This window comes from Bombina bombina, unplaced genomic scaffold (assembly GCF_027579735.1).
Source record: "Bombina bombina isolate aBomBom1 unplaced genomic scaffold, aBomBom1.pri scaffold_867, whole genome shotgun sequence".
Lineage (NCBI taxonomy): Eukaryota > Metazoa > Chordata > Amphibia > Anura > Bombinatoridae > Bombina > Bombina bombina.
The window spans coordinates 67,771-93,996 of record NW_026512860.1 but is presented as its reverse complement, the minus strand read 5'-3'; the positions used below and the strand labels follow the sequence as shown (position 1 = coordinate 93,996).

Below are 26,226 nucleotides of genomic sequence, written 5' to 3'. Positions count from 1 at the left end.
AAATCCTTTTGTTGGCTGTCCCTTTAACTATATTTCACTTGCAGAAGACCATCATTAGGTTATATGTGTTGTCTTGTAAAATTAATTATGTGGGTGGTCTTAAAGGGACAGTATACACCAATTTTCATTTAACTGAATGTAATAGACGCAACTATAAAGAATATGCAGAGATACTGATCTAAAATCCAGTATAAAACTGGAAGCTCCCAGTCTAGCACTGTTAAAAAGATTACCTGGAACACCCACTACAAGTGGGAAATTTCAGACACTCCCCCCCTTCCTCTGCATATGAAAAGACTCTTTACACAAACAGAAGCAAGCTGGAGTAGGTATACATCAGTAGTCTCCTAAAACTTTGGGGCTTGGTTAGGAGTCTTGAAATCAGCGCACTGTTATTTAAAAATAAGCAAAACTATTCTTTTTTTTATTATTAAATTGTATGGGCTATATAAATGGATCACCTACAAAACATTTATGCATAAAAAAAAATCTAGTCTATAATGTCCCTTTAACTAATTTACTTAATAGACTTGTTATTCAATGTCAGGGACTGTTTATTTTGACAGCTATGTCAGGGACTGTTTATTTTGACAGCTATTTTTAATGCATTAATTGAGCAAACTGACCAAAACATTTTTTAAGAGTTGTTTCTAAAGCAATCCTTAAGCTTGTTGTAGCTTGTTAAACCTCAGGCTAGATGGTAAGCCGTAAAATCATCTTAAATCTTCTGACCTATCGGACAGGTCAACAACACAGGTTATTAGGAGGAAAACCTTCTCTATTTATGCCAAATATTTTAAACATTCCGTTGGTAAGCTCTTCAAATCTCCAGTTACATTAGTTTTACCCAAATAATTGTAATCTTTTAAATGAACTATATCTCTAGGACTAAAAACTATTTTTTTTAGATTTTGTTCTTAAAGTCAAGCTCGTTGCTCACCCTCATAGTGGGCATTGCAATAAAAAAAATGTACTTTGTCATGATTTTTTCAAAATCGCACCTGAAAATGATATATATAGTTATTTACCTTCTATTATTATATTTGATTCCTCCGTCCGACTTTTTGTCCCTCATTTCGGCTTTGATTGACACTTCTATCATCAAATCTTGTTTCCCCCCCTCGGGGTGTTCAGCCCCTTTTCTGACACGTCACGCGACGTTACTGCGCATGCGTGAAGTACCCGATGACAGTTACAGAAGCAATGCGCGTCCACGACTCGCTCATACGCAAAACTAAGGAGCAATCAGATGCCGATGGTGATGGTGATAGCGTATGGATTTCGGAACGCATGCGCATATTGCCCTAAAACTTGGAAACGCATGCGCAAATTGAGTCATGCTCGTGAATGCGCTTCTGAGCTATGTAATAGAGCAGGCGGGACTGCTCTATACATAATGCAGGGCAAATACAGGAAGCACAGAATGGGAGGAGTTTAAAAATATAACGGAGGTACATTGAATTACCAAATATAAAGACAAGTATTCATTTTTTGGGAAAAAAAATATTGCGGTTTAACTAAAGAGTAGATTTGGAATTAGTAGGCTAGAGGAATTTAACAAAAATTTACATTCACTTTAAATCTGTTATCCACACAAACATTACAATTTTTTTTTTTATGTAAATCTCACCTGCAATAGGGATCTCAATGACACGCTCTACTTTTGGATTTTCTGGTTCTAGACTCCAAGCAAATAATTTGGATGTAGAATGTTGTCTCCCAGATTTGTCCAGCAGCCCAATTACATGTCTTCCTATAGTTTCCTCCACTGCACCTGTTGTCTTAACTATTTCAAAAAGAATCTTCAGGAGCTGCTTATTTGCTTTTTTTAAGCTAAACAAAGAAGGAATGCATTGATTATTAAACATCTTTACACTGTTGCTACATTTTTGTGGCACTTTTTGCCATTCTGACTTACGAACATGCATCTTACTAAACATATGATTGTGTACAAGAAAGAAAAAGAAAAATCAGTATAAAAAAAATAAATGTGAAAAAAAATAAAAAAAATAAAAATAAAAAAAAATCGGAAGATTTTTTAAGTCATGGTACAAATATTTTTGATGAGAACACAAAAGTGCTAAGATAGAACACAGACATACAGGGACCTTCTAAAAGAAAAAAAATGATATGCTATGTTTCATTATAACATGTACCTATTGTATGTGTTTAACCCTGCAAATGTATTAAACACATAGGTAAAGTCACATCTGGAAGCCATGAGCATTGCATTTGTGAGAGTTAAACACATAGTTGAAGATGAAATGATGAAGCGCACAACACATATACATACAGTAATATTGGCACCCTTGATAAATATGAGCAAAGAAGGCTGTGAAAACGTGTCTTTATTGTTTAACCTTTTGTTAAAAAAATAAACTCTGCTCTCATGGATATCAAACAATTGCAAACACAACAAAGGTTTATCCAAAAAAAATATATGTGTGGCACAATTTCTGGTACCCTTTTAGTCAATACTTTGCGCTACCTCCCTTTGCCAAGATAACAGCTCTGAATCTTCTGCTATAATGCCTGATAAGGTTGGAGAATACATGGAAAGGGATCTGAGACCATTCCACCATACAGAATCTCTCCAGATCCTTCAAATTTCGAGCTCAACACTGGTGGACTCTCCTCATCAGTTCACCCCACAGGTTTTCTATAGGGTTCAAGTCGGGGAACTGAGATGGCCATGGCAGGACCTTGATTTTGTGGTCAGTAAACCATTATTGTGTTGATTTTGATGTATGTTTTGGATTATTGTCCTGCTGGAAGATCCAACCATAGCCCATTTTAAGCTTTCTGGCAGAGGCAGTCAGGTTATCATTTAATATCTGTTGAGCCCATGATGTCATGTTATCCTAACAAAATGTCCAGGTCCTCTGGCAGAAAAACAGCCCCAAAACATTAAAGAGCCACTACCATATTTAACCGTGGGTATGAGGTAATTTTCTACATGGCTTCCTCTCTGTGTGCGCCAAACCCACCTCTGGTGTTTATTGCCAAAATTCATAGGGTTGCCAATAATTGTGCCCACATCTATATTTAACATTATTATTATTTTTTTTATAAACCTGTGTTGTGTTTGCAATTGTTTGATATCCAGGAGAGCAGAGCATTTTTGTGCATTTTTTTAACAAAAGCTCAAAAGGTTAAACCATAAAGACAAATGAAAACTGGTCAAAATAACAAAAATATGCAGCGTTTTCAGACCTCGAATAATACAAAGAAAACAAGTTCATATTCATTTTTAAACAACACAATACTAATGCTATCTTTATTAGAAAAAGCAGGATTGAAAGCTTTGGAGCCGACCCATTTTAGATTCAGCACCTGGGTTGTGCTTGCTGATTGGATGGCTAAATATAGCCACCAATCAGCCAGCACTATCCAGGGTGCTGAACAAAAAAATGGGCCGGCTCCAAAGCTTTCATTCCTGCTTTTTTAAATAAAGATACCAAGAGAACGAAGAAGAAGAAAATTATAATAGGAGTAAATTAGAAAGTTGCTTAAAATTGCATGCTCTATCCGAATCATGAAGGAAGAAAATTGGGTTTAGTATCCCTTTAATATTTTATTATTTTGATGTCATACCTATATAAGTGTATAAAAACATTCTGAACATTAACAGATTTTCTTTAAGATTTTTTTATACATTAGTAGTAGAAGTGATTTTAAAAACTGTACTTACAAATATAAGTATTTTGTGTGAAAATTCCGAGCCACGTGTACAGAAAAATAAAATCTGTTGACTGATGTTTAAATCATGTAAAAACAAGTAAAGACTAAAAAAAATCAGACTGTTGCCAGAAGGAATACAGTGTATGCATCAGCTTAAAACAGACCAATCCTACGCAAAGAAATACAGCAAAATCTCTAGCTACATATTTTCCAGTAAAAGAAAAAAAAAAAGTGTGTGACATATGCAGTACTATTTTGTTTGTTTTTACCTTGAAGACAAATAGCAGTTACTTAAAGGGACATTAAAGAGGCATTAAACCCAACATTTTTCTTTCATGATTCAGATGGAGAATACCATTTTAAACAACTTTCTAATTTACTTTTATTATCGAATTTGCTTCATTCTCTTGATATTCTTTCATGAAAAGCATATCTAGATAGGCTCAGTAGCTTCTGATTGGTGGCTGCACATAGATGCCTCATGTGATTGGCTCACCCATGTGCATTGCTATTTCTTTAACAAAATATATCTAAAGAATGAAGCAAATTAGATAATAGAAGTAAATTGGAATGTTGTTTAAAATTGTATTTTCTATCTGAATCATGAAAGATTTTTTGGGGGGTTTAGTGTCCCTTTAAACACTTGGAGATGGTATATGTCATATATAGTATACTGTATATACTTTTTATTATTTATTTTCCCCCCTTATCCTGTAATTCCATTCTTAATTGTGAGCTTTTCAGTTGCTGTTAGAAAAAGAAGTGCAGAACACTGTTATATTAAAAACAGCCATTGGCTGCACACTCTAGTGACCTATTTATAACTGTACCTAATTGGCCACAGCAGAGACGGTAACCTAAGTTACAACATGGCAGCTCCTATTGTTTTAATGACACTAAAACTATACACTTATTTTAGCAACTTTAAAAAATTCATCTATATGCTATTCTCAGACTAATATTTTTTTTGAATGCATCATGCTACCTAGTATTTATTTAGTGTTTAATGTCCCTTTAATATATTAAGCATTTATACTTCTTAATAATTTTAAAAAATATTTTAAAAATACACAGTGCATGTAAGTACAGGTAGCCCTCAGTTTACGCCGGGGTTAGGTTCCAGAAGGAATGGTTGTAAATTGAAACCGTTGTAAATTGAAACCCAGTTTATAATGTAAGTCAATGGGAAGTGAGGGAGATAGGTTCCAGGCCCCTCTCAAAATTCTCATAAGTAACACCTAATATATTAATTTTAAAGCTTTGAAATGAAGACTTTAAATGCTAAACAGCATTATAAACCTAATAAAATAATCACACAACACAGAATATATAATTAAACTAAGTTAAATGAACAAAAACATTTGCTAAACAGCATTATAAACCTAATAAAATAATCACACAACACAGACTTCACTTGCATTTTTCTGCAAACAGTTTTTTCTATGCATTCCAATCTGGACCGATTTATAGACAGGAAGATCTTGTTCCTTTGAAATCTGCTCAATAGCTCAGGTCTGGTTAAACTGGTTAATTTCAGCTTGCTTGGCTTTGCTGCAACACAAGCGGACAGTTCCACCTACTGGCTATTTTAATAAATGCACTGCTTCTCAATGATTTTCAATAGCAGTCACATGACTGGAAAAAAAGGTTGTTATTCTGAAACTGTGTAAATTGAACCATTGTAAAACGAGGGCCACCTGTACACACTTAGATGAAACACTAGTAGTTTTGCATATATACATTTATAGTATGTGCATCTTTTCATACATATAGAAACTTTCTCAGTTTAAGGATTTTAGTGGAAGCTGTATTGGGTAGCAAATTAGTAAGCATTGTTTTCTCTTACTAAGAATGTTGGATCATGAAAACAAATTGATTTTCTGCAACACAAATAAATAACATACCTTTCAGAGGTGAGGTCTGTAGAAGGGGTGTCTTTGCTTTCCTCATGTCCTTCCCCAACGTGCCCACCCTCCAAGGTTAGGTCTTTGCTTTCTGCCTGAGTGGCAGTTTCATCCTGAGCAAGCTTTTGTAAAGGTAAGTATGAAAAGAGAGACAAGAATCCTGTCATACTGCAGCCAACGTCAGCTAATTGTTATATAGCACTGTGTAGTGAAGAAGAGTGACCCTGATCCTGTTACACATGCATGCAGAGTGCTTTGCTTTATTTTTCCCCCAAAAGAGCTTCATTAAAAAACTAAACATCTAATAATCAAAGGACACAAGTTGCATTTTAACACAGAAGTATTTGTAATTAACATAATCAGGCTGCAACATTACAATGGTTTCCTAGTTGGTATAAACAACCCCTGACAGAGTTATGGTAACCATAGACAACCTGTCTGCTGCTACACACATAAACCCTGCCCACTTCTACAGTAATCAAGCACACTGTAAAGGAATGAGAGTCTCCCAGTAATGATACTATGATGATCAGTAAGGTAGTTTAAATTTTGCACTGAAGGGTTCAGGCTTTGTGCTACCTGTGTCTGGGTTGCGTTATCCTGCTTCTCTGTGCTCTTCCAGCATGGCTTTTTCAGTGATTCCAACTCTTCCAACAGCATTTTTTCTCTTTCTGTGGCCTGGTTTTCATTAATTACTAAAGCAGTCTGAACAAAAAGAGTTTTAAAAATTCACTTGCACACACGCTGGTCAAAATGTTTATTTTTATAAACAGTCATTGAAGTTTAACAAATATTTGATGAATAAAAGTACATCCAGCAAGTTCTTAAAGTCACCTACTTTAAAAATAATAATGTATATTTGCCAACTGTCCATATTTTCCTGAGACAATCCAGTTTGTTTGCACCTTGGTCTGTAATTTAATTTGTTTAGGATTCTTTCCCAAATTGTAAAAATCCAGCCTGAGGTTTGGGCTTGACATGGGAGTCTGTGGCTTTGTTGGTCTTATGAATAAATGTGTTTGCAAATATAGCTTTTGAGGCCTAGATTCCATATTAATTGCTACCTGTAACGCCAGCTATATGCCAGAGGGCACTACATTATCTGGGATCATACCTAAAAGGCTACATATAGAAAGTGAAACCCAGTTAGTGCTAGGTAGAAATAGGTAGCAAAAGCCTATGCTTTGCATAAGATCCACTACAGCATATGGCCATCACTACAACTGTGAAGTTTCAAGGTGATACAGTTTCCTTGACCAATAGATTGTATTTCACTGAATTGTCCTGTGGAATAAATACTAACCACTTTTCATCAACCCCATAATAATATTTAAAGGTTCAGGTGATTTCTCATTTTAAAGAGAGAAATATTTTATCACAGAGATGTATGGATTACATTGCTTCCCTTTTTCTGGTTTTCTAAGGTTCAAGAGATTACCCTTTTTACAGTGACCGCGTGCCACCTAGATTTTCATCATCATCTGAGAACTAACTTGGGAATGTAGCTGACAAAAAATGGCCTACAGGGACCAAGAAATTGATGTGAAGTCTCACTTAAAGGGACATTAAACCCAAACATTTTCTTTCATGATTCAGACAGAGAATACAATTTTAAACAACATTCCAATTTACTTCTATTATCTAATTTGCTTCATTCTTTAGATATCCTTTGTTAAAGAAATAGCAATACACATGGGTGAGCCAATCACATGAGAAAAATATGTGCAGCCACCAATCAGAAGCTACTGGGCCTATCTAGATATGCTTTTCAGGAAAGAATATCAAGAGAATGAAGCAAATTAGAAAGTTGTTTAAAATGGTATTCTCTATCTGAATCCTAAAAGAAAAATATTTGGTTTAATGTCCCTTTAAGCATATAGCTGGCATAATTAGGGCTGCAGTAACATGTATCTGATCTGAGAACTCAATCGTTTATATAGCTGGTATAATCAAGGTTGCAGAGACCATATAACCTATCAATTCTCTCACTTACGTATATTACTGGTAAAACAGGGGGCACAGGAATCCCTTATCTGATCTATGGTGTCAAATGCATGTGTAGATGTCATCATGGGGTCATGCATCTGAGTTTGAAATAGCTTTATATAGCTGACATAATACAGCCTGTGTGACTGCTGTGCCTAGGTACCTTACCTAGGGCTAGATTACAATTGACGTGCTGACATTTGCACCTGAAAGATTATTAGAATATTGCTGGTGCGTTAATTTGCGCACGTATAACAAGTTGAAAGTAAATGCGTTCGCTTGAGTGCAACAAATTATATGCGTGTCGATTTCAATAACACACCTTAAGAGAACGAATTCTTCATGTATGGTAACCCGACACCTAAAGCGCATTTACGCATATTTTACATTCTAATGTTCTTCACACAGATTTTTATTCTTAACTATATATTTCCATATATATATGTTAATGTAAAATATATATCTACACCTATATATCTATAGGAAGATATATAGATAGATATATATACATATATATATATATATATATATATATATATATATATATATATATATATGCTGCAACTAACGATTTTCATAATCAATAAATCTGCAGATTATTTTTTCGATTAATCGACTAATCGGATAAAAAAACAACAACAATATTTTATTCCTGTATTTAAAATAAAATCCACATACTGAGTGTTACAAATATAAAACTTCAGACTAAAACTTTACATTAACAGCAGAGCACATTTTTATAATTAAGCAAAACCACAAACTTTTTGAAAAGAGGTAGGACTAGAACGGAAATAGGGGCAGAATGGACCTGATCGTTGCTGGGAACCAGGGAACTCTTTCCCTCGTTTATCTTCCATCCATGGGATCGAAGAAGGTGAAGAAGAGTCCTCGAATGGTCCTCTGCTAGGCTGCATGACGAAGCCTGGACCAGGATGTCGTCCAGATAAGGTGCCACTGCAATACCTCTGGCTCTCGCTACCGAGAGCAGCGCTCCCAGAACCTTCATAAAGACTCTTGGGGCAGTCTCCAGAACGAACGGTAGGGCCACAAACTGGAAGTGTTGCTCTAGAAACGCAAATCTTAGGAATCTGAAGTGATCCTTGTGGATTGGCACGTGAAGGTAAGCATCCTTCAAATCTATTGTAGTCATAAACTGTCCCTCTTGAAATAGGGGCAGAATGGACCTGATCGTCTCCATCTTGAACGATGGGACAGACAGAAATTTGTTTAGGCACTTTAGGTCTAGAATCGGGCGAAACGTGCCCTCCTTCTTTGGGACCACGAAAAGGTTTGAACAAATACCCCAGACCTCTTTCCGCTAGAGGTACTGGTAGGATTACTCAGAGAGAGGAGAGATCCCTCACGCACTCTAGAAATGCGTCTCTCTTATCGGGACTTGAAAATAGAATCTGCCCTGGGCAGATGAGTCTTGAACCCTATCCTGTATCCCTGGGCGATGACCTCCAGAACCCAAGGATCCTGAACGTCTCGCATTCAAGCCTCCATGAAAAGTGATAGTCTGCCCCTACGCGATCCAGAGACGGATCGGGGGTCGCCCCTTCATGCCGATTGCTGTGTAAACATAGCCAGCATAGGAAATTAAACTTGGCTTTGTTCCAAGATTGAGCAGGTTTCCAAGATCCCTTGGACTGCTCAGGTTTTGCTTCAGGTTGCTGGCGTTGGAACTCGTCTGAACGAAAGGGATGAAAAGTAGACCCCTTAGGTTTATTCTTCTTATCCTGCGGTAGGAAAGCACCCTTGCCTCCCGTGACTGTGGATATAATAAGAGTCCAGGCCTGGACCAAAAAGAAATTTCCCCTGAAACTGGAGGGATAGTAATCTAGACTTGGAAGTCATGTCAGCAGACTTTAACCACAAAGCCCTACGGGCTAGAACAGAGAACCCTGATGTCTTGGCATTCAGGCGAATAATCTGCATATTTGCATCACTGATAAACGAATTAGCCATCCTTAATTCTTTCCTGTATCTCCCCGATAATATTAGCCACCTTAACGGGAACCGGGAAGGTCTGAGGCACCACCCTGTCCTCGTAGACCCTATCTAGCTTAGGGATCGAATGTTCCTCCGGAAGTTTCGGTTCCGGAACCTCCAACGTAGCAAGCATCTCTTTCAGCAAGAAGCGCAAATGCTCCATTTTAAACTTAAAGTCTGACTCCTCCACAGGCAATGGTCTAGATGTCGCAGATTCCAACCCAGAAAGAGCGTCCTCCAAGGAGTCGGAGTCCTCTTCATCAACTGATAATCTGTCAGAGACATCCAATGGAGTAGATGACCCCTGGGACGGATAGCTATGTCTTACCTTTCGCTTGTGCTTAGCAGGGTGTGGTAAGGCATTGAAGGCTGCAGTGCCACCGTTTGCAACTGATCAGCGAAATCTGGCGGCCAAAGGGCCCCTCCCGCGGGAGGATTAGTAGTGCCCTGGGGAGCTGCATTTGTAATCGGAGATGAATGTAGGGAAAGCACCTTGCAGGACAGAGAACCCTCAGAGGTGGATGGCTCGGTTGTACTAAATATCTTATTCTTTTAAAGCATGTGGAACATAGTTGACTAGGCGGATCTACCGGAACCTCCTCACAATAAACACAGGTATTCGATTTGGTCAAAGAGTGAGTACCCTCTAACATATCAGAGTCCTCCATAGCTTGCGCCTTTATTACGGACTAGATAGAATTAAATGGCACCTTTATATCCCAATGGCCGGGACACTCACCACCTCCTATGAACCGGACCACACCGAAACAGTTTCGTCTCCTGCAACCGCCGATCAAGAAAGAGGAAGTTAAGAGGCCACACGCGGTCACATGGAGTGCCATGCAGGACCGCCCCTGCACTATAGAGAAAAAAGCGCCAAAAAGAGGCCGCACCGAAATCTCTCAAGAAAACCTGACTGTTCGCACATTGCCAGAGCCACATCTCACACATGTTGCAGCATCAAACACAATAAAGAATTACCCCCCTGTTCATATAACCCCCTTTCCGGGGATATTAACCCTTGATTCTATACAGAGAAAAGGAGACACACTGTGACCCTGTTTTCTTGCGTTATCATATGTGTATAAATGAAACAATCTTACCAGAATTTATGCCGTGGAACAGGAACACAGACTTTCAAGTGTGACAGGGTAGTAGCATCGCTCCTGACATGGACTTGAGTGCAGAAAGCAGGCAGCAAAACATGTTAACGCTGATTGCTTAAGGAGCTGTTAATCTGAGTCAGAAAGGTTTCGCAGAAAGACTCTCCATGTATCTTCAGACTAACTTTCACCCATGCTCTCACTGAGAGGCAGACAGGACTACTTAAAACTACAGTCCTATTCCGAAGAGTACTACCCTCCATAAGAGACTACTCTGAATCTTCCAACACTTCTCTGCCAACCCCCTGTGATGAAAGGCAAAGAATGACTGGGGGATGAGGGGAGTGGGGGAGGTATTTAAGCCTTTTGGCTGGGCGTCTTTGCCTCCTCCTGGTGGCCAGGTTCTAAATTCCCACAAGTAATGAATGAAGCCGTGGACTCCTCCCATTAAGATGGAAATAACATTTTCCTGTATATGAAAAACATTGGAATGTTAAATATTAACTTATGTTGAGTTAGCTCACAAGCGATTAGTGTTAGGTTTTTCTTCTTCTACGTTCTCCAGTGAAATCTATGGGGAGAAAAAGTGCAGTTTTGATGTCGGAAGTTCTGAAGTTAGTGAGCGTCGGGTGTAGCTTGCACGTAAAACATTTACTTTCAACTTGTAAAACGCACGCTAACCTGCATGCAAAAAAAACGAAAAAAAAAAAACATAATTTATGTAAGAACTTACCTGATAAATTCATTTCTTTCATATTAGCAAGAGTCCATGAGCTAGTGACGTATGGGATATACATTCCTACCAGGAGGGGCAAAGTTTCCCAAACCTCAAAATGCCTATAAATACACCCCTCACCACACCCACAAATCAGTTTAACGAATAGCCAAGAAGTGGGGTGATAAGAAAAAAGTGCGAAAGCATAAAAAATAAGGAATTGGAATAATTGTGCTTTATACAAAAAAATCATAACCACCTCAAAAAGGGTGGGCCTCATGGACTCTTGCTAATATGAAAGAAATGAATTTATCAGGTAAGTTCTTACATAAATTATGTTTTCTTTCATGTAATTAGCAAGAGTCCATGAGCTAGTGACGTATGGGATAATGAATACCCAAGATGTGGATCTTCCACGCAAGAGTCACTAGAGAGGGAGGGATAAAATAAACACAGCCAATTCCGCTGAAAAATAATCCACACCCCAAAACAAAGTTTAAATCTTATAATGAAAAAAAATGAAATTATAAGCAGAAGAATCAAACTGAAACAGCTGCCTGAAGTACTTTTCTACCAAAGACTGCTTCAGAAGAAGAAAACACATCAAAATGGTAGAATTTAGTAAAAGTATGCAAAGAAGACCAAGTTGCTGCTTTGCAAATCTGATCAACCGAAGCTTCATTCCTAAATGCCCAGGAAGTAGAGACTGACCTAGTCGAATGAGCTGTAATCCTTTGAGGCGGAGTTCTACCCGACTCAACATAAGCATGATGAATCAAAGACTTTAACCAAGATGCCAAAGAAATGGCAGAAGCCTTCTGACCTTTCCTAGAACCAGAAAAGATAACAAATAGATTAGAAGTCTTTCGGAAATCTTTAGTAGCTTCAACATGATATTTCAAAGCTCTAACTACATCCAAAGAATGCAACAATCTTTCCTTAGAGTTCTTAGGATTAGGACACAATGAAGGAACCACAATTTCTCTACTAATGTTGTTAGAATTCACAAACTTAGGTAAAAATTTAAATGAAGTTCGCAACACCACCTTATCCTGATGAAAAATCAGAAAAAGAGACTCACAAGAAAGAGCAGATAATTCAGAAACTCTTCTAGCAGAAGAGATGGCCAAAAGAAACAAAACTTTCCAAGAAAGTAATTTAATATCCAGCGAATGCATAGGTTCAAACGGAGGAGCTTGAAGAGCCCCCAGAACCAAATTCAAACTCCAAGGAGGAGAAATTGACTTAATAACAGGTTTTATAAGAACCAAAGCCTGTACAAAACAATGAATATCAGGAAGATTAGCAATCTTTCTGTGAAAAAGAACAGAAAGAGCATAGATTTGTCCTTTATCCAAACCATCCTGAAGAAACTGTAAAATTCTAGGAATTCTAAAAGAATGCCAAGAAAAATGATGAGAATAACACCAAGAAATGTAAGCCTTCCAGACTCGATAATATATCTTCCTAGATACAGATTTACGAGCCTGTAACATAGTATTAATTACAGAGTCAGAGAAACCTCTATGACTGAGAATCAAGCGTTCAATCTCCATACCTTCAAATTTAAGGATTTGAGATCCTGATGGAAAAAAGGACCTTGCTATAGAAGGTCTGGTCTTAACGGAAAAGTCCACGGTTGGCAAGTAGCCATCCGGACAAGATCCGCATACCAAAACCTGTGAGGCCATGCTGGAGCCACCAGCAGAACAAATGAACGCTCCTTTAGAATCTTGGAAATCACTCTTGGAAGAAGAACTAGAGGCGGAAAGATATAGGCAGGAAGTGACAATGCATCCACTGCTTCCGCCTGAGGATCCCTGGATCTGGACAGATACCTGGGAAGCTTCTTGTTTAGATAGGAAGCCATCAGATCTATTTCTGGAAGTCCCCACATTTGAACAATCTGACGAAATACCTCTGGGTGAAGAGACAATTCGCCCGGATGTAATGTTTGGCGACTGAGATAATCCGCTTCCCAATTGTCTATACCTGGGATATGAACCGCAGAAATTAGACAGGAGCTGGATTCCGCCCATACAAGTATTCGAGATACTTCTTTCATAGCCAGAGGACTGTGAGTCCCTCCTTGATGATTGACATATGCCACGGTTGTGACATTTTCCGTCTGAAAACAACTGAACGACTCTCTCTTTAGAAGAGGCCACGACTGAAGAGCTCTGAAAATCGCACGGAGTTCCAAAATGTTGATTGGTAATCTCGCCTCCTGAGATTCCCAAACCCCTTGTGCTGTCAGAGACCCCCATACAGCTCCCCAACCTGTCAGACTTGCATCTGTTGAAATCAAAGTCCAAGTCGGAAGAACAAAAGGAGCCCCCTGAACTAAACGAAGGTGGTCTGTCCACCACGTCAGAGAGTGTCGTACAATCGGTTTTAAAGATATTAATTGTGATATCTTTGTATAATCCCTGCACCACTGGTTCAGCATACAGAGCTGAAGAGGTCCCATGTGAAAACGAGCAAAGGGGATCGCGTCCGATGCAGCAGTCATAAGACCTAGAATTTCCATGCATAAGGCTACCGAAGGGAATGATTGAGACTGAAGGTTTCGACAAGCTGAAACCAATTTCAGACGTCTCTTGTCCGTCAGCGATAGAGTCATGGATACTGAATCTATCTGGAAACCTAAAAAGGTTACCCTTGTCTGGGGAATCAACGAACTCTTTGGTAAATTGATACAAGTCGATTCGTATGAGATTCTGCTAAATGTGAAGACTGAGCAAGTACCAAGATATCGTCCAAATAAGGAAATACCACAATACCCTGTTCTCTGATTACAGATAGAAGGGCACCGAGAACCTTTGTAAAAATCCTTGGAGCTGTTGCTAGGCCAAACAGCAGAGCCACAAACTGGTAATGCTTGTCTAGAAATGAGAATCTCAGAAACTGATAGTGATCTGGATGAATCGGAATATGCAGATATGCATCCTGTAAATCTATTGTGGACATATAATGCCCTTGCTGAACAAAAGGCAGGATAGTCCTTATAGTTACCATTTTGAATGTTGGAATCCTTACATAACGATTCAATATTTTTAAATCCAGAACTGGTCTGAAGGAATTCTCCTTCTTTGGTACAATGAAGAGATTTGAGTAAAACCCCAGCCCCTGTTCCAAAACTGGAACTGGCACAATTACTCCAGCCAACTCTAGATCTGAAACACATTTCAGAAATGCTTGAGCCTTCACTGGATTTATTGGGACACGGGAAAGAAAAAATCTTTTTGCAGGAGGCCTTATCTTGAAGCCTATTCTGTACCCTTGTGAAACAATATTTTGAATCCAAAGATTGTGAATCAAATTGATCCAAATTTCTTTGAAAAATCGTAATCTGCCCCCTACCAGCTGGGCTGGAATGAGGGCCGCACCTTCATGTGGACTTGGGAGCTGGCTTTGGCTTTCTAAAAGGCTTGGATTTATTCCAGACTGGAGATGGTTTCCAAACTGATACCGCTCCTGTAGGGGAAGGATCAGGCTTTTGTTCCTTATTGTGACGAAAGCAACGAAAACGATTAGCAGACCTAAATTTACCCTTAGATCTTTTATCCTGTGGTAAAAAAGTTCCTTTCCCCCCAGTAACAGTTGAAATAATAGAATCCAACTGTGAACCAAACAATTTATTACCTTGGAAAGAAAGGGAAAGCAATGTTGACTTAGAAGACATATCAGCATTCCAAGTTTTAAGCCATAAAGCTCTTCTAGCTAAAATAGCTAAAGACATATACCTGACATCAACCCTAATGATATCAAAGATGGCATCACAAATAAAGTTATTAGCATGTTGAAGAAGATTAACAATGCTATGAGTATTATGATCTGTTACTTGTTGTGCTAAAGCTTCCAACCAGAAAGTTGAAGCTGCAGCAACATCCGCCAAAGATATAGCAGGTCTAAGAAGATTACCTGAACATAAGTAAGCTTTTCTTAGAAAGGATTAAATTTTCCTATCTAAAGGATCCTTAAAGGAAGTACTATCTGCCGTAGGAATACGTTTAGCAAGAGTAGAGATAGCCCCATCAACCTTAGGGATTTTGTCCCAAAACTCTAATCTGTCAGATGGCACAGGATATAATTGCTTAAACCGTTTAGAAGGAGTAAATTAATTACCCAAATTATTCCATTCCCTGGAAATTACTTCAGAAATAGCATCAGGGACGGGAAAAACCTCCGGAATAACTACAGGAGGTTTAAAAACCGTATTCAAACGTTTAGATTTAGTATCAAGAGGACCAGATTCCTCTATTTCTAATGAAATTAAGACTTCTTTAAGTAAAGAGCGAATAAATTCCATTTGAAATAAATATGAAGATTTATCAGTATCAACCTCTGAAACAGAATCCTCTGAACCAGAAAAATCATTATCAGAAACAGAATCAGAATGATGATGTTCATTTAAAAATTCATCTGAAAAATTAGAAGTTTTAAAAGACCTTTTACGTTTACTGGAAGGAGGAATAACAGACATAGCCTTCTTAATATATTTAGAAACAAAATCTCTTATGTTAACAGGAACACCCTGAATATTAGATGTTGATGGAACAGCAACAGGTAATGGAACATTACTAAAGGAAATATTATCTGCATTAACAAGTTTTTCATGACATTCATTACAAACAACAGCCGGAGGAACAGTTACCACAAGTTTACAACAAATACACTTAACTTTGGTAAATCCAGCATCAGGTAGCAATTTTCCAGAAGTATCTTCTGATTCAGGGTCAATCTGAGAAATCTTGCAATATGTAATAGAAAAAACAAAATATAAAGCAAAATTGATCAAATTCCTTAAATGACAGTTTCAGGAATGGGAAAAAATGCCAATGAACAAGCTTCTAGCAACCAGAAGCAAATAAACAATGAGACTTAAATAATGTGGAGACAATAATGACGCCCATATTTTTTAGCACCAAAAAAGACGCCCACATTATTTGGCGCCTAAATGCTTTAAGCGCCAAAAATGACGCCACATCCGGTGACGCCGACATTTTTGGCGCGAAAACATAAAAAAAATGACGCAACTTCCGGCGACAAGTATGACGCCGGAAATGACAAAGAAAATTTTTGCGCCAAAAAAGTCTGCGCCAAAAATGACGCAATAAAAAGAAGCATTTTCAGCCCCCGCGAGCCTAACAGCCCACAGGAAAAAAGTCAAATTTAAAGGTAAGAAAAATTGATTATTCATATGCATTATCCCAATAATGAAACTGACTGTCTGAAAAAAGGAATGTTGAACATCCTGAATCAAGGCAAATAAATGTTTAAACACATATATTTAGAACTTTATATAAAAGTGCCCAACCATAGCTTAGAGTGTCACAAAAATAAGACTTACTTACCCCAGGACACTCATCTACATGTAGTAGAAAGCCAAACCAGTACTGAAACGAGAATCAGTAGAGGTAATGGTATATATATAAGAGTATATTATCGATCTGAAAAGGAGGTAAGAGATGAATCTCTACGACCGATAACAGAGAACCTATGAAATAGACCCTGTAGAAGGAGATCATTGAATTCAAATAGGCAATACTCTCTTCACATCCCTCTGACATTCACTGCACACTGAGAGGAAAACAGGGCTCCAGCCTGCTGCGAAGCGCATATCAACGAAGAATCTAGCACAAACTTACTTCACCACTTCCATGGGAGGCAAAGTTTGTAAAACTGATTTGTGGGTGTGGTGAGGGGTGTATTTATAGGCATTTTGAGGTTTGGGAAACTTTGCCCCTCCTGGTAGGAATGTATATCCCATACGTCACTAGCTCATGGACTCTTGCTAATTACATGAAAGAAAAGATTACTTCTAGTAGTGTTATGCTTGACCCCCATACCGCTCCACTTGTAATTTAGCTCCTAATGTTTTAACTGGACAAAAAACTGACATAATGGCCTGTAAAACATCAGGGTCATACACCTGATCTGAGGTTTTAAACTGAACAAAGAGCTGACATAGCGGAACCTGCCTGAATGCAGGGTCATATACCTGAACGGAGGATTCAGTTACACATATATCTAAAATAACAGTACCTACCCAGCTGCATATTATGTGATGATACAGTTGGTGGGGGTGAGGAGGGGCAAACAAATCTTTCTTTCACCATGGTCTATTATTCATTAGTTCTTTGTAATTTGTACCTAAGACAAATTTTCATTGTCTATTAGAGACAAGGAAAAAGAGAAGCCAGGCAACTTACCTCAGCTAGCTGTGTCCTGAGCATATGAAGCTCAGCAAGCAGTTGCTCCTGGTCGTACATTTGCCTTTCTAGCTGTGACATATGAGACAGTCTCAAGGCCTCAGTTGCCTGTTGGTATTCCTGTTCCTGCCTCACCAGCTCCTGCCTCATGTCTTCCACACGCTCCTCATACAAAAGCCTCAGTTTTGCACTTTCCGCACCCATTGCAACCATCTGGTTATAGTCCTGTCAAATACACAAAATAAATCTATACATCAATTCTACAATGAAAGTTTGTATTGCTGACAAAAAAATTTACGAGCAATTAGTAAGTGCAAAAAAAAAATTATATGATAAATCACATGGACTTTATGAATCTTTTTAAGATATCTTTTATACCTAATTGCTAAAAAACGGAGCACCTCAGACAGAATAAACCATGTGTATAAAAATAAGGTTGCACATTAAAGGCACATACTAATGCAAACAGGACATGCTCTAATTTGTTAGAACAGGCAGTTCTGCATTAGTGTCCCTTACATCCAATGTGTTTAAAGGGAAAAGAAAGTCAAACTTAAAAGGGAAAAGTCCAAAATAAAGGTATATGAAACCCAATTTTTTTTTCATGATTCAGATAGAGCAGGCAATTTTAAGCAACTCTTATTAATTTGTCTTCGTTCTCTTAGTATCTTTATTTGAAAAAGCAGGAATGGGAGCCAGACCATTTTTGGTTCAGCACCTGGGTAGCGCTTGCAGATAGGTGGCTAAATGTACAAGGTAAAAAAGTATATTGATATAACAGTGTTTATGCAAAACTAGGGAATGGTAAATAAAAAGGGATTATCTGTCTTTTTTAAACAATAATATTTTTGGTGTTTACGGTCTCTTTAAAAAGGGACAGTGTACCCTACATTTTTCTCCACTTTAATGTGTTCACAATAATCAATTTTACCTAATGGAGAGTATTAGCCCCTTAAGGACCGGGCATTTTAGACAAAAACTTCCCCGAAAAAAAACAGCATTTTTAGCATTTTTGCCATTACTACATTTAAACAGAAATAGAGCCTTTTTTATATTTAACTATCAAAACTATATATATATTTTTAGTAGACAACTCAAAGTATTGATCTAGGCCCATTTTGGTATATTTTATGCCACCATTTCACCTCCAAATGTGATCAAATAAAAAAAAAATTGTTAACTTTTTCACAATTTTAGGTTTCTCACTGAAATTATTTACAAACAGCTTGTGCAATCATTGCACAAATTGTTGTAAATGTTTTTCTGAGATCCCCTTTGTTCAGAAATAGCAGGCATATATGGCTCTGGCATTGCTTTTTGGTAAATAGAAGGCTGCTAAATGCCGCTGCGCACCACACTTGTATTATTCCCAGTAGTGAAGGGGTTAATTAGGTAGCTTGTAGGGATAATTTTAGCTTTAGTGTAGAGATCAGCCTCCCACCTGACAGATCCCACCCCCTGATCCCTCCCTGACCCCTCTCAAACAGCTATATTCTTACCCCCCCACCTTACAATTGTCACTGACATCTTAAGTACTGGCAGAAAGTCTGCCAGTATGAAAATAAAAGCCTTTTGTTTTTTGTTTTATAATTTAAAAAAAAACAAAACATATTTTCTGCAGTATAGGTTACCCCCTAACCCCCCCCAAAAAAGCTCTACAACCCCCCCTCTACCTAATTGCCGCCATCTTAGGTACTTGCAGCTGTCTGCCAGTACCCAGTTTGCTGCAAATTAGGCATTTAAAAAAAAAAAAAAAGCGCCATTTTCTGTAGTGTAGCTGCCCCCCTCAATATCCTACCCCCTCTCCCCGATCAACTTCCCACCCTCCTATTCCCATCACTAACCAATATAACCAGGATGTAGTGAAAACATTTGTTTCATTTGTATCAGTTCCCATGCGTCCCCTGTTAAATTCTGTACCCACCCAGAGAGCCCCATTACTTTCTATGGAAGTCCTCTCTCTGGGACTTCCAGGATCCGCCCATGTCTTACAGAATTCAGTGAGTTCAGCACCTGTGAAGTCTGCACTATAATTTCTCTCCAAACGAGAGAATCTTTGATAATCAGGCCCATAGAAAATAACTAACTTCTCTGGGACACTGAAGTTGCCAGTTTTATTTTAAATAGAAGAAATACAAAGAGCCTGTAATTTGTTAGAGATACACATAAATAAATATGTTAAAGCTACACAGAATTTGTCAAAGCATAATCAGAATTTGTAAAATCACAATCCTAAATACACTACTGTATACAGAATCTATATGCACAAAAATACAAAATAGAAAGTGCAACGTTTAAACGTAATAAAATAATCTGAAGCCTTAAATAATACAAAATACAAAGCACAAAGTGTAAATGCAGAAGAACTCTATTGTGTTGAAGTGCTATATTGCACTGGGCTTGTCTCTTCTACACATACAGAAAAGCAGGAATGCCCCTTGGAGATGTATCTTGTGATCTTGCAGTACTGGAGGATCATTTTTATATTATCCCCCCAGATGTGTTCAACTAGTTGCACTGCTGCTCTGGAGATGACTAACTTTGCAGCGGTTAAAAATATAATCGTACGCAAAAGTTTAAGCACCCCTGACAATTTCAATAATTTTCATTTATAAATAATTGGGTGTTTGGATCAGCAATTTAATTTTGATCTATCAAATAACTGAATGACACAGTAATATTTCACTAGTGAAATGAGGTTTATTGGATTAAGAGAAAATATGCAATAGGCATCAAAACTAAATTAGACAGGTGCATAAATTTGGGCACCCCAACAGAAATATTGCATCAATATTTAGTAGAGCCTCCTTTAGCTAAAATTGCCTCTAGACGCTTCCTATAGCCTGTAATGAGTGTCTGGATTCTGGATGAAGGTATTTTGGACCATTCCTCCTTGCAAAACATCTCCAGTTCAGTTAGGTTTGATGGTTGCCGAGCATGGACAGCCCACTTCAAATCACCCCACAGATTTTCAATGATATTCAGGTCTGGGGACTGGGGATTACAGAACATTGTACTTATTCCTCTGGATAAATACCACAGTAGATTTTGAGCAGTGTTTTGGGTCGTTTTCTTGTTGAAATATCCAGCTCCGGTGTAACTTTAACTTTGTGACTGATTCCTCAACATTATTCTCAAGTATCAGCTGATATTAAGTGGAATCCATGCGACCCTCAACTTTAACAAGATTTCAAGTACCGGCACTGGCCACACAGCATGATGGAACATCCACCAAATTTTACTGTGGCTAGCAAGTGTTTGCCTTGGAACGCTGTGTTCTTTTTCCGCCATGCATAATGCCACTTGTTATGAACAAATAACTCAATCTTTGTTTCATCAGTCCACAGCACCTTCTTCCAAAATGAAGCTGGTTTGTCCAAATGTGCGTTTGCATACCTCAAGCGACTGTTTGTGGCATGTGTGCAGAAAAGGCTTCTTCCGCATCACTCTCCGATACAGCTTCTCCTTGTGCAAAGTGCGCTGAATTGTTGAACGATGCACAGTGACACCATCTGCAGCAAGTTCATGTTGTAGGTGGTCTGTGGGCTGTTTTTGACCGTTCTCACCATCCTTTACCTTTCCGATATTTTACTTGGCCTGCTACTTCTAGCCTTAACAAGAACTGTGCCTGTGGTCTTCCATTTCCGCACAGTGCACACAGACAGCTTAAATCTCTGTGATAGCTTTTTGTAGCCTTCCCCTAAACCATAATGTTGAACAATCTTTATTTTCAGGTCATTTGAGAGTTGTTTTGAGGCCCCCATGTTGCCACTCTTCAGAGGAGAGTTAAAGAGAACAACAACAACTTGCAATTGGTCACCTTAAAGGGACAGTCAAGTCAAAAAAAAAAAACTTTCATGTTTTAAATAGGGCATGCACTTTTAAACAACTTCCCAATTTACTTTAATCACCAATTTTGCTTTATTCTCTTGGTATTCTTAGTTGAAAGCTAAAACTAGGAGGTTCATATGTTAATTTCTTAGACCTTGAAGACTAATTCTAATCTGAATACATTTTGACCACTAGAGGGCATTAGTTCACATGTTTCATATAGATAACATTGAGCTCATGCACGTAAAGTGACCTAGGAGTGAGCACTGATTGGCTAAACTGCATGTCTGTCAAAAGAACTGAAATAAGGGGGCAGTCAGCAGAAGCTTAGATACAAGATAATTACAGAGGTAAAACGTGTATTATTATAACTGTGTTGGTTATGCAAAACTGGGGAAGGGGTAATAAAGGGATTATCTTTCTTTTTAAACAACAAAAATTCTGGTGTTGACTGTCCCTTTAAATACCTTTTCTCATGATTGGATGCACCTGTCTATGAAGTTCAAGGCTTAATGGGCTCACCAAACCAATTGTGTGCTCCAATTAATCAGTGCTAAGTAGTTACAGGTATTCAAATCAACAAAATGACAATGGTGCCCAAATTTATGCACCTATCTAATTGCGTTTTGATGCATATTACACATTTTCTGTTAATCCAATAAACCTCATTTTACTACTGAAATATTACTGTGTCCTTCAGTTATTTGATAGATCAAAATGAAATTGCTGATCGAAACACCCAATTATTTATAAATGAAAATCATGGAAATTGTCAGGGGTGCCTAAACTTTTGCATACAACTGTAGTTATATTCAAGCAATAGGGAAATTATAATTTGCTAAGTAACATTAGAGCATATTCGTTTTGCACTTTGATGTCCTTAAGCATAGCTGAAGTACTGCAGGAAAAATAATTAGGAGCAGCACACACACATACCAATCAATCACTGACCCCGTCTTGCTCAGGAACTACAATAGGATGAGTGTGAATCTGTTATATGTCTAACCTATTTTTTGGGGGTGGAACACATAGGGCCAGATTACAAGTGGCGCGCTATTTACCGCTTTCCCTTGCGTGCAAACACAGCCAGAAGTAAACTTTTAATGCGCGTGGATTACAAGTTGAAAGTAAAATGTTGGCGTGCGAGTTGATGCGCTCTAACTTCAGATATCGCAACCATGATAATTTATCCCTATAAACTTTAAAACTTATCGCTTGCACACTAACCTGACATGCATTAGACCAACTGCGCCAACCCAAAGGTAGTTATGAATATTTTACATTTCAATGTTCTTCACATAGAAGATATTTCAATATATCTGAGGTAATTTTTGTAATATATATTAATCAACTTTTGTTGACGCTGATTAACTGACTTTTTCCTAAAGGGACAGTCTACTCCATAACATGTTATTGTTCATAAAGATAGATAATTCCTTTATTACCCATTCCGCAGTTTTTCATAACTAATACGATTATATTAATATACTTTTTACCTCTGTGATTACCTTGCCCCCTTATCTCAGTGCTATTTACAGACTTGCCTTTTAGCCAATCAGTGCTGACTCATGAATAACGCTACAGGAGCAAGAACAATGTTATCTGGCACACATGAACTAGCATTGTCTTGCTGTGAAAAGTTATAAAAATGCACTGAGATAAGAGGCGGCAAAGGCTTAAAGACAGGCAGAAACTTTTAGAGGTTTAAAAAGTTATAAAGAAGATTAATATAACAATGGTGGTTGTGCAAAGCTGGGGAATGGGTAGTGTTATCTATTTTTTTAACCCCTTAACGACCGAGGACGTGCAGGGTACGTCCTCTAAAAAAATACCAAGGACGTACTCTGTGGCCCTCTCTGCACCGGAGATTGTTGGCTTACCGCGTTGGTGGGTGGGAGGCTGGTGGGAGGCGGGTGGTGGCCATCAATGGCCTTGGTGACGTGCAGGGGGGGCGGGATCGTGGGCGTGGATGATCAGGGGCGCGCACTGACGCGCGCGCGTGCACGGAAGGGCGGGGGCGTGCATGGGGAGGGAGCGGGTGGGAACCGCTACACTACAGAAAAAAAGTTAAACAAAAAAATACAAAAAAAAGGGAATAAAAGTTTTTTTTTATAAATCAATTAAGGTGTTGGGGTTTGTCTGTGGGGGGGGGGGAAGCTACACTACAGAATTTCTATTTTTTTTTTTTTTAAAAAAAAGTTTTTTTCTTGAAACTGGGTACTGGCAGACAGCTGCCAGTACCCAAGATGGCCCCCAATAATGCAGAGGGGGAGGGTAAGAGAGCTGTTTTGGGGGTGGATCAGGGAGGTTGGGGGCTAAGGGGGGATTCTACAAAGCAGCATATGTAAATATGCTAAAAAAAAAAAAAGAACAAATTAAAAAAACCTTTTATTTTAGCACTGGCAGACTTTCTGCCAGTACTTAAGATGGCGGGGACAATTGTGGGGTGGGGGAGGGAAGGGAGCTGTTTGGGAGGGATCAGGGGGTGGGATGTGTCAGGTGGGAGGCTGATCTCTACACTAAAGCTAAAATTAACCCTGCAAGCTCCCTACAAACTACCTAATTAACCCCTTCACTGCTAGCCATAATATACGTGTGATGCGCAGCAGCATTTAGCGGCCTTCTAATTACCAAAAAGCAACGCCGAAGTCATATATGTCTGCTATTTCTGAACAAAGGGGATCCCAGAGAAGCATTTACAACCATTTGTGCCATAATTGCACAAGCTGTTTGTAAATAATTTCAGTGAGAAACCTAAAATTGTGAAAAATTTAACGTTTTTTTAAATTTGATCGCATATGGTGGTGAAATGGTGGCATGAAATATACCAAAATGGGCCTAGATCAATACTTGGGGTTGTCTACTACACTACACTAAAGCTAAAATTAACCATACAAGCTCCCTAATTAACCCCTTCACTGCTGGGCATAAAACACGTGTGGTGCGCAGTGGCATTTAGCAGCCTTCTAATTACCAAAAAGCAACGCCAAAGCCATATATGTCTGCTATTTATGAACAAAGGGGATCCCAGAGAAGAATTTACAACCATTTATGCTATAATTGCACAAGCTGTTTGTAAATGATTTCAGTGAGAAACCTAAAGTTTGTGAAAAAATTTGTGAAAAAGTGAACGATTTTTTTATTTGATCGCATTTGGCGGTGAAATGGTGGCATGAAATATACCAAAATGGGCCTAGATCAATACTTTGGGATGTCTTCTAAAAAAAAATATATACATGTCAAGGGATATTCAGGTATTCCTGAAAGATATCAGTGTCCCAATGTAACTAGCACTCATTTTGAAAAAAAGTGGTTTGGAAATAGCAAAGTGCTACTTGTATTTATGGCCCTATAAATTGCAAAAAAAGCAAAGAACATGTAAACATTGGTTATTTCTAAACTCAGAACAAAATTTATAAACTATTTAGCATGGGATTTTTTTGGTGGTTGTAGATGTGTAACAGATTTTGGGGGTCAAAGTTAGAAAAAGTGTGTTTTTTTTTTCATTTTTTCCTCATATTTTATCAAAAAAATTAGAGTAAATTATAAAAATAATGGTATCTTTAGAAAGTCCATTTAATGGCGAGAAAATGTAAAAATAGCCTTGGTGCCAAACGGACAGAAAATGGAAAAGTGCTGCGGTCATTAAGGGGTTAAACATTTTGGAGTAGACTGTCTATTTAAAGAAAATAAATTTGTCTCTGACTTATTGCTTGGGCATCTTCTTGAAATACTAACCACTAAACTATACCTTACAAAGCAGTAAAAAGATTTGCTATCCACTTGCAGCATAAGATCCTAGGTATACTTTCACTACAATAATCTGGAAAGCAGATGAATCTTCAATTGTATAAAATATTTAATGAATTCCACCTCACTATAAAACAACACTACCACACACATTAAAGGGACATAAAACCCTAAAGGCTTCCTTCATTATTTAGATTGAGCATGTAATTTTAAACAACTCTTCATTTTACTTCTAATATCTCATTTGTTTTGTTATCTTGGTATCCTTTGTTGAAAAGCATACCTAGGTAGGCCCAGGAGCTAGGAGCTAGTTGCTGATTGGTGGCAGCACATATATGCCTCTTGCTATTGGCTTACCAATGTGTTCAGCTAGCTCCCAGTAGTGTATTGCTCCTCCTTTTACAAAGTATACCAAGGGAACAGAGCAAAACTGAAAAGTTGTTTTAAAATGTATGCTGTATCTTAATTATGAAAGAAAAATGTTGGGTTTTGTGTCCCTTTAAATGGATAGTAAAGTTAAAATTAAACTTTATTAAATGGAAAGTTGTTTACAATTACATGTTCTAATTTATTTTTATTATCTAATTTGCTTTGTTCTCTTGGTATTCTTTGTTGAAAGTATACCAAGGTAGGCTCAGAAACAGCAATGCACTACTGGGAGCAAGCTGGTGATTGGTGGCTGCACACATATGCCTCGATTGGCTCACCATGAGTGTTCAGCTAGCTCCCAGTAGTGCATTGCTGCTCCTTCAACAAAGGATACCAAGAGAATGGTGACAGAAGTAAATAGGAAAAGTGTTTAAAAACATAATTTATGTAAGAACTTACCTGATAAATTCATTTCTTTCATATTAACAAGAGTCCATGAGCTAGTGACGTATGGGATATACATTCCTACCAGGAGGGGCAAAGTTTCCCAAACCTTAAAATGCCTATAAATACACCCCTCACCACACCCACAAATCAGTTTAACGAATAGCCAAGAAGTGGGGTGATAAGAAAAAGTGCGAAGCATATAAAATAAGGAATTGGAATAATTGTGCTTTATA

The 26,226-nt window shown here is 38.1% G+C and overlaps 1 protein-coding gene across 1 annotated transcript in view; it reads right to left on the bottom strand.

Annotated features, from left to right (window-relative positions):
* The window catches only part of LOC128644556 (A-kinase anchor protein 9-like), a gene marked incomplete at both ends in the record, with an annotated part of 127,610 nt that overhangs the window by 35,672 nt on the left and 65,712 nt on the right, over positions 1-26,226 (bottom strand). The window contains 4 exons of the mRNA XM_053697129.1: positions 1,631-1,833; positions 5,586-5,707; positions 6,165-6,290; positions 17,597-17,821. Of these exons, the coding sequence (XP_053553104.1) occupies positions 1,631-1,833; positions 5,586-5,707; positions 6,165-6,290; positions 17,597-17,821 (676 nt within the window). The remainder of the gene's footprint in view (positions 1-1,630; positions 1,834-5,585; positions 5,708-6,164; positions 6,291-17,596; positions 17,822-26,226) is intronic.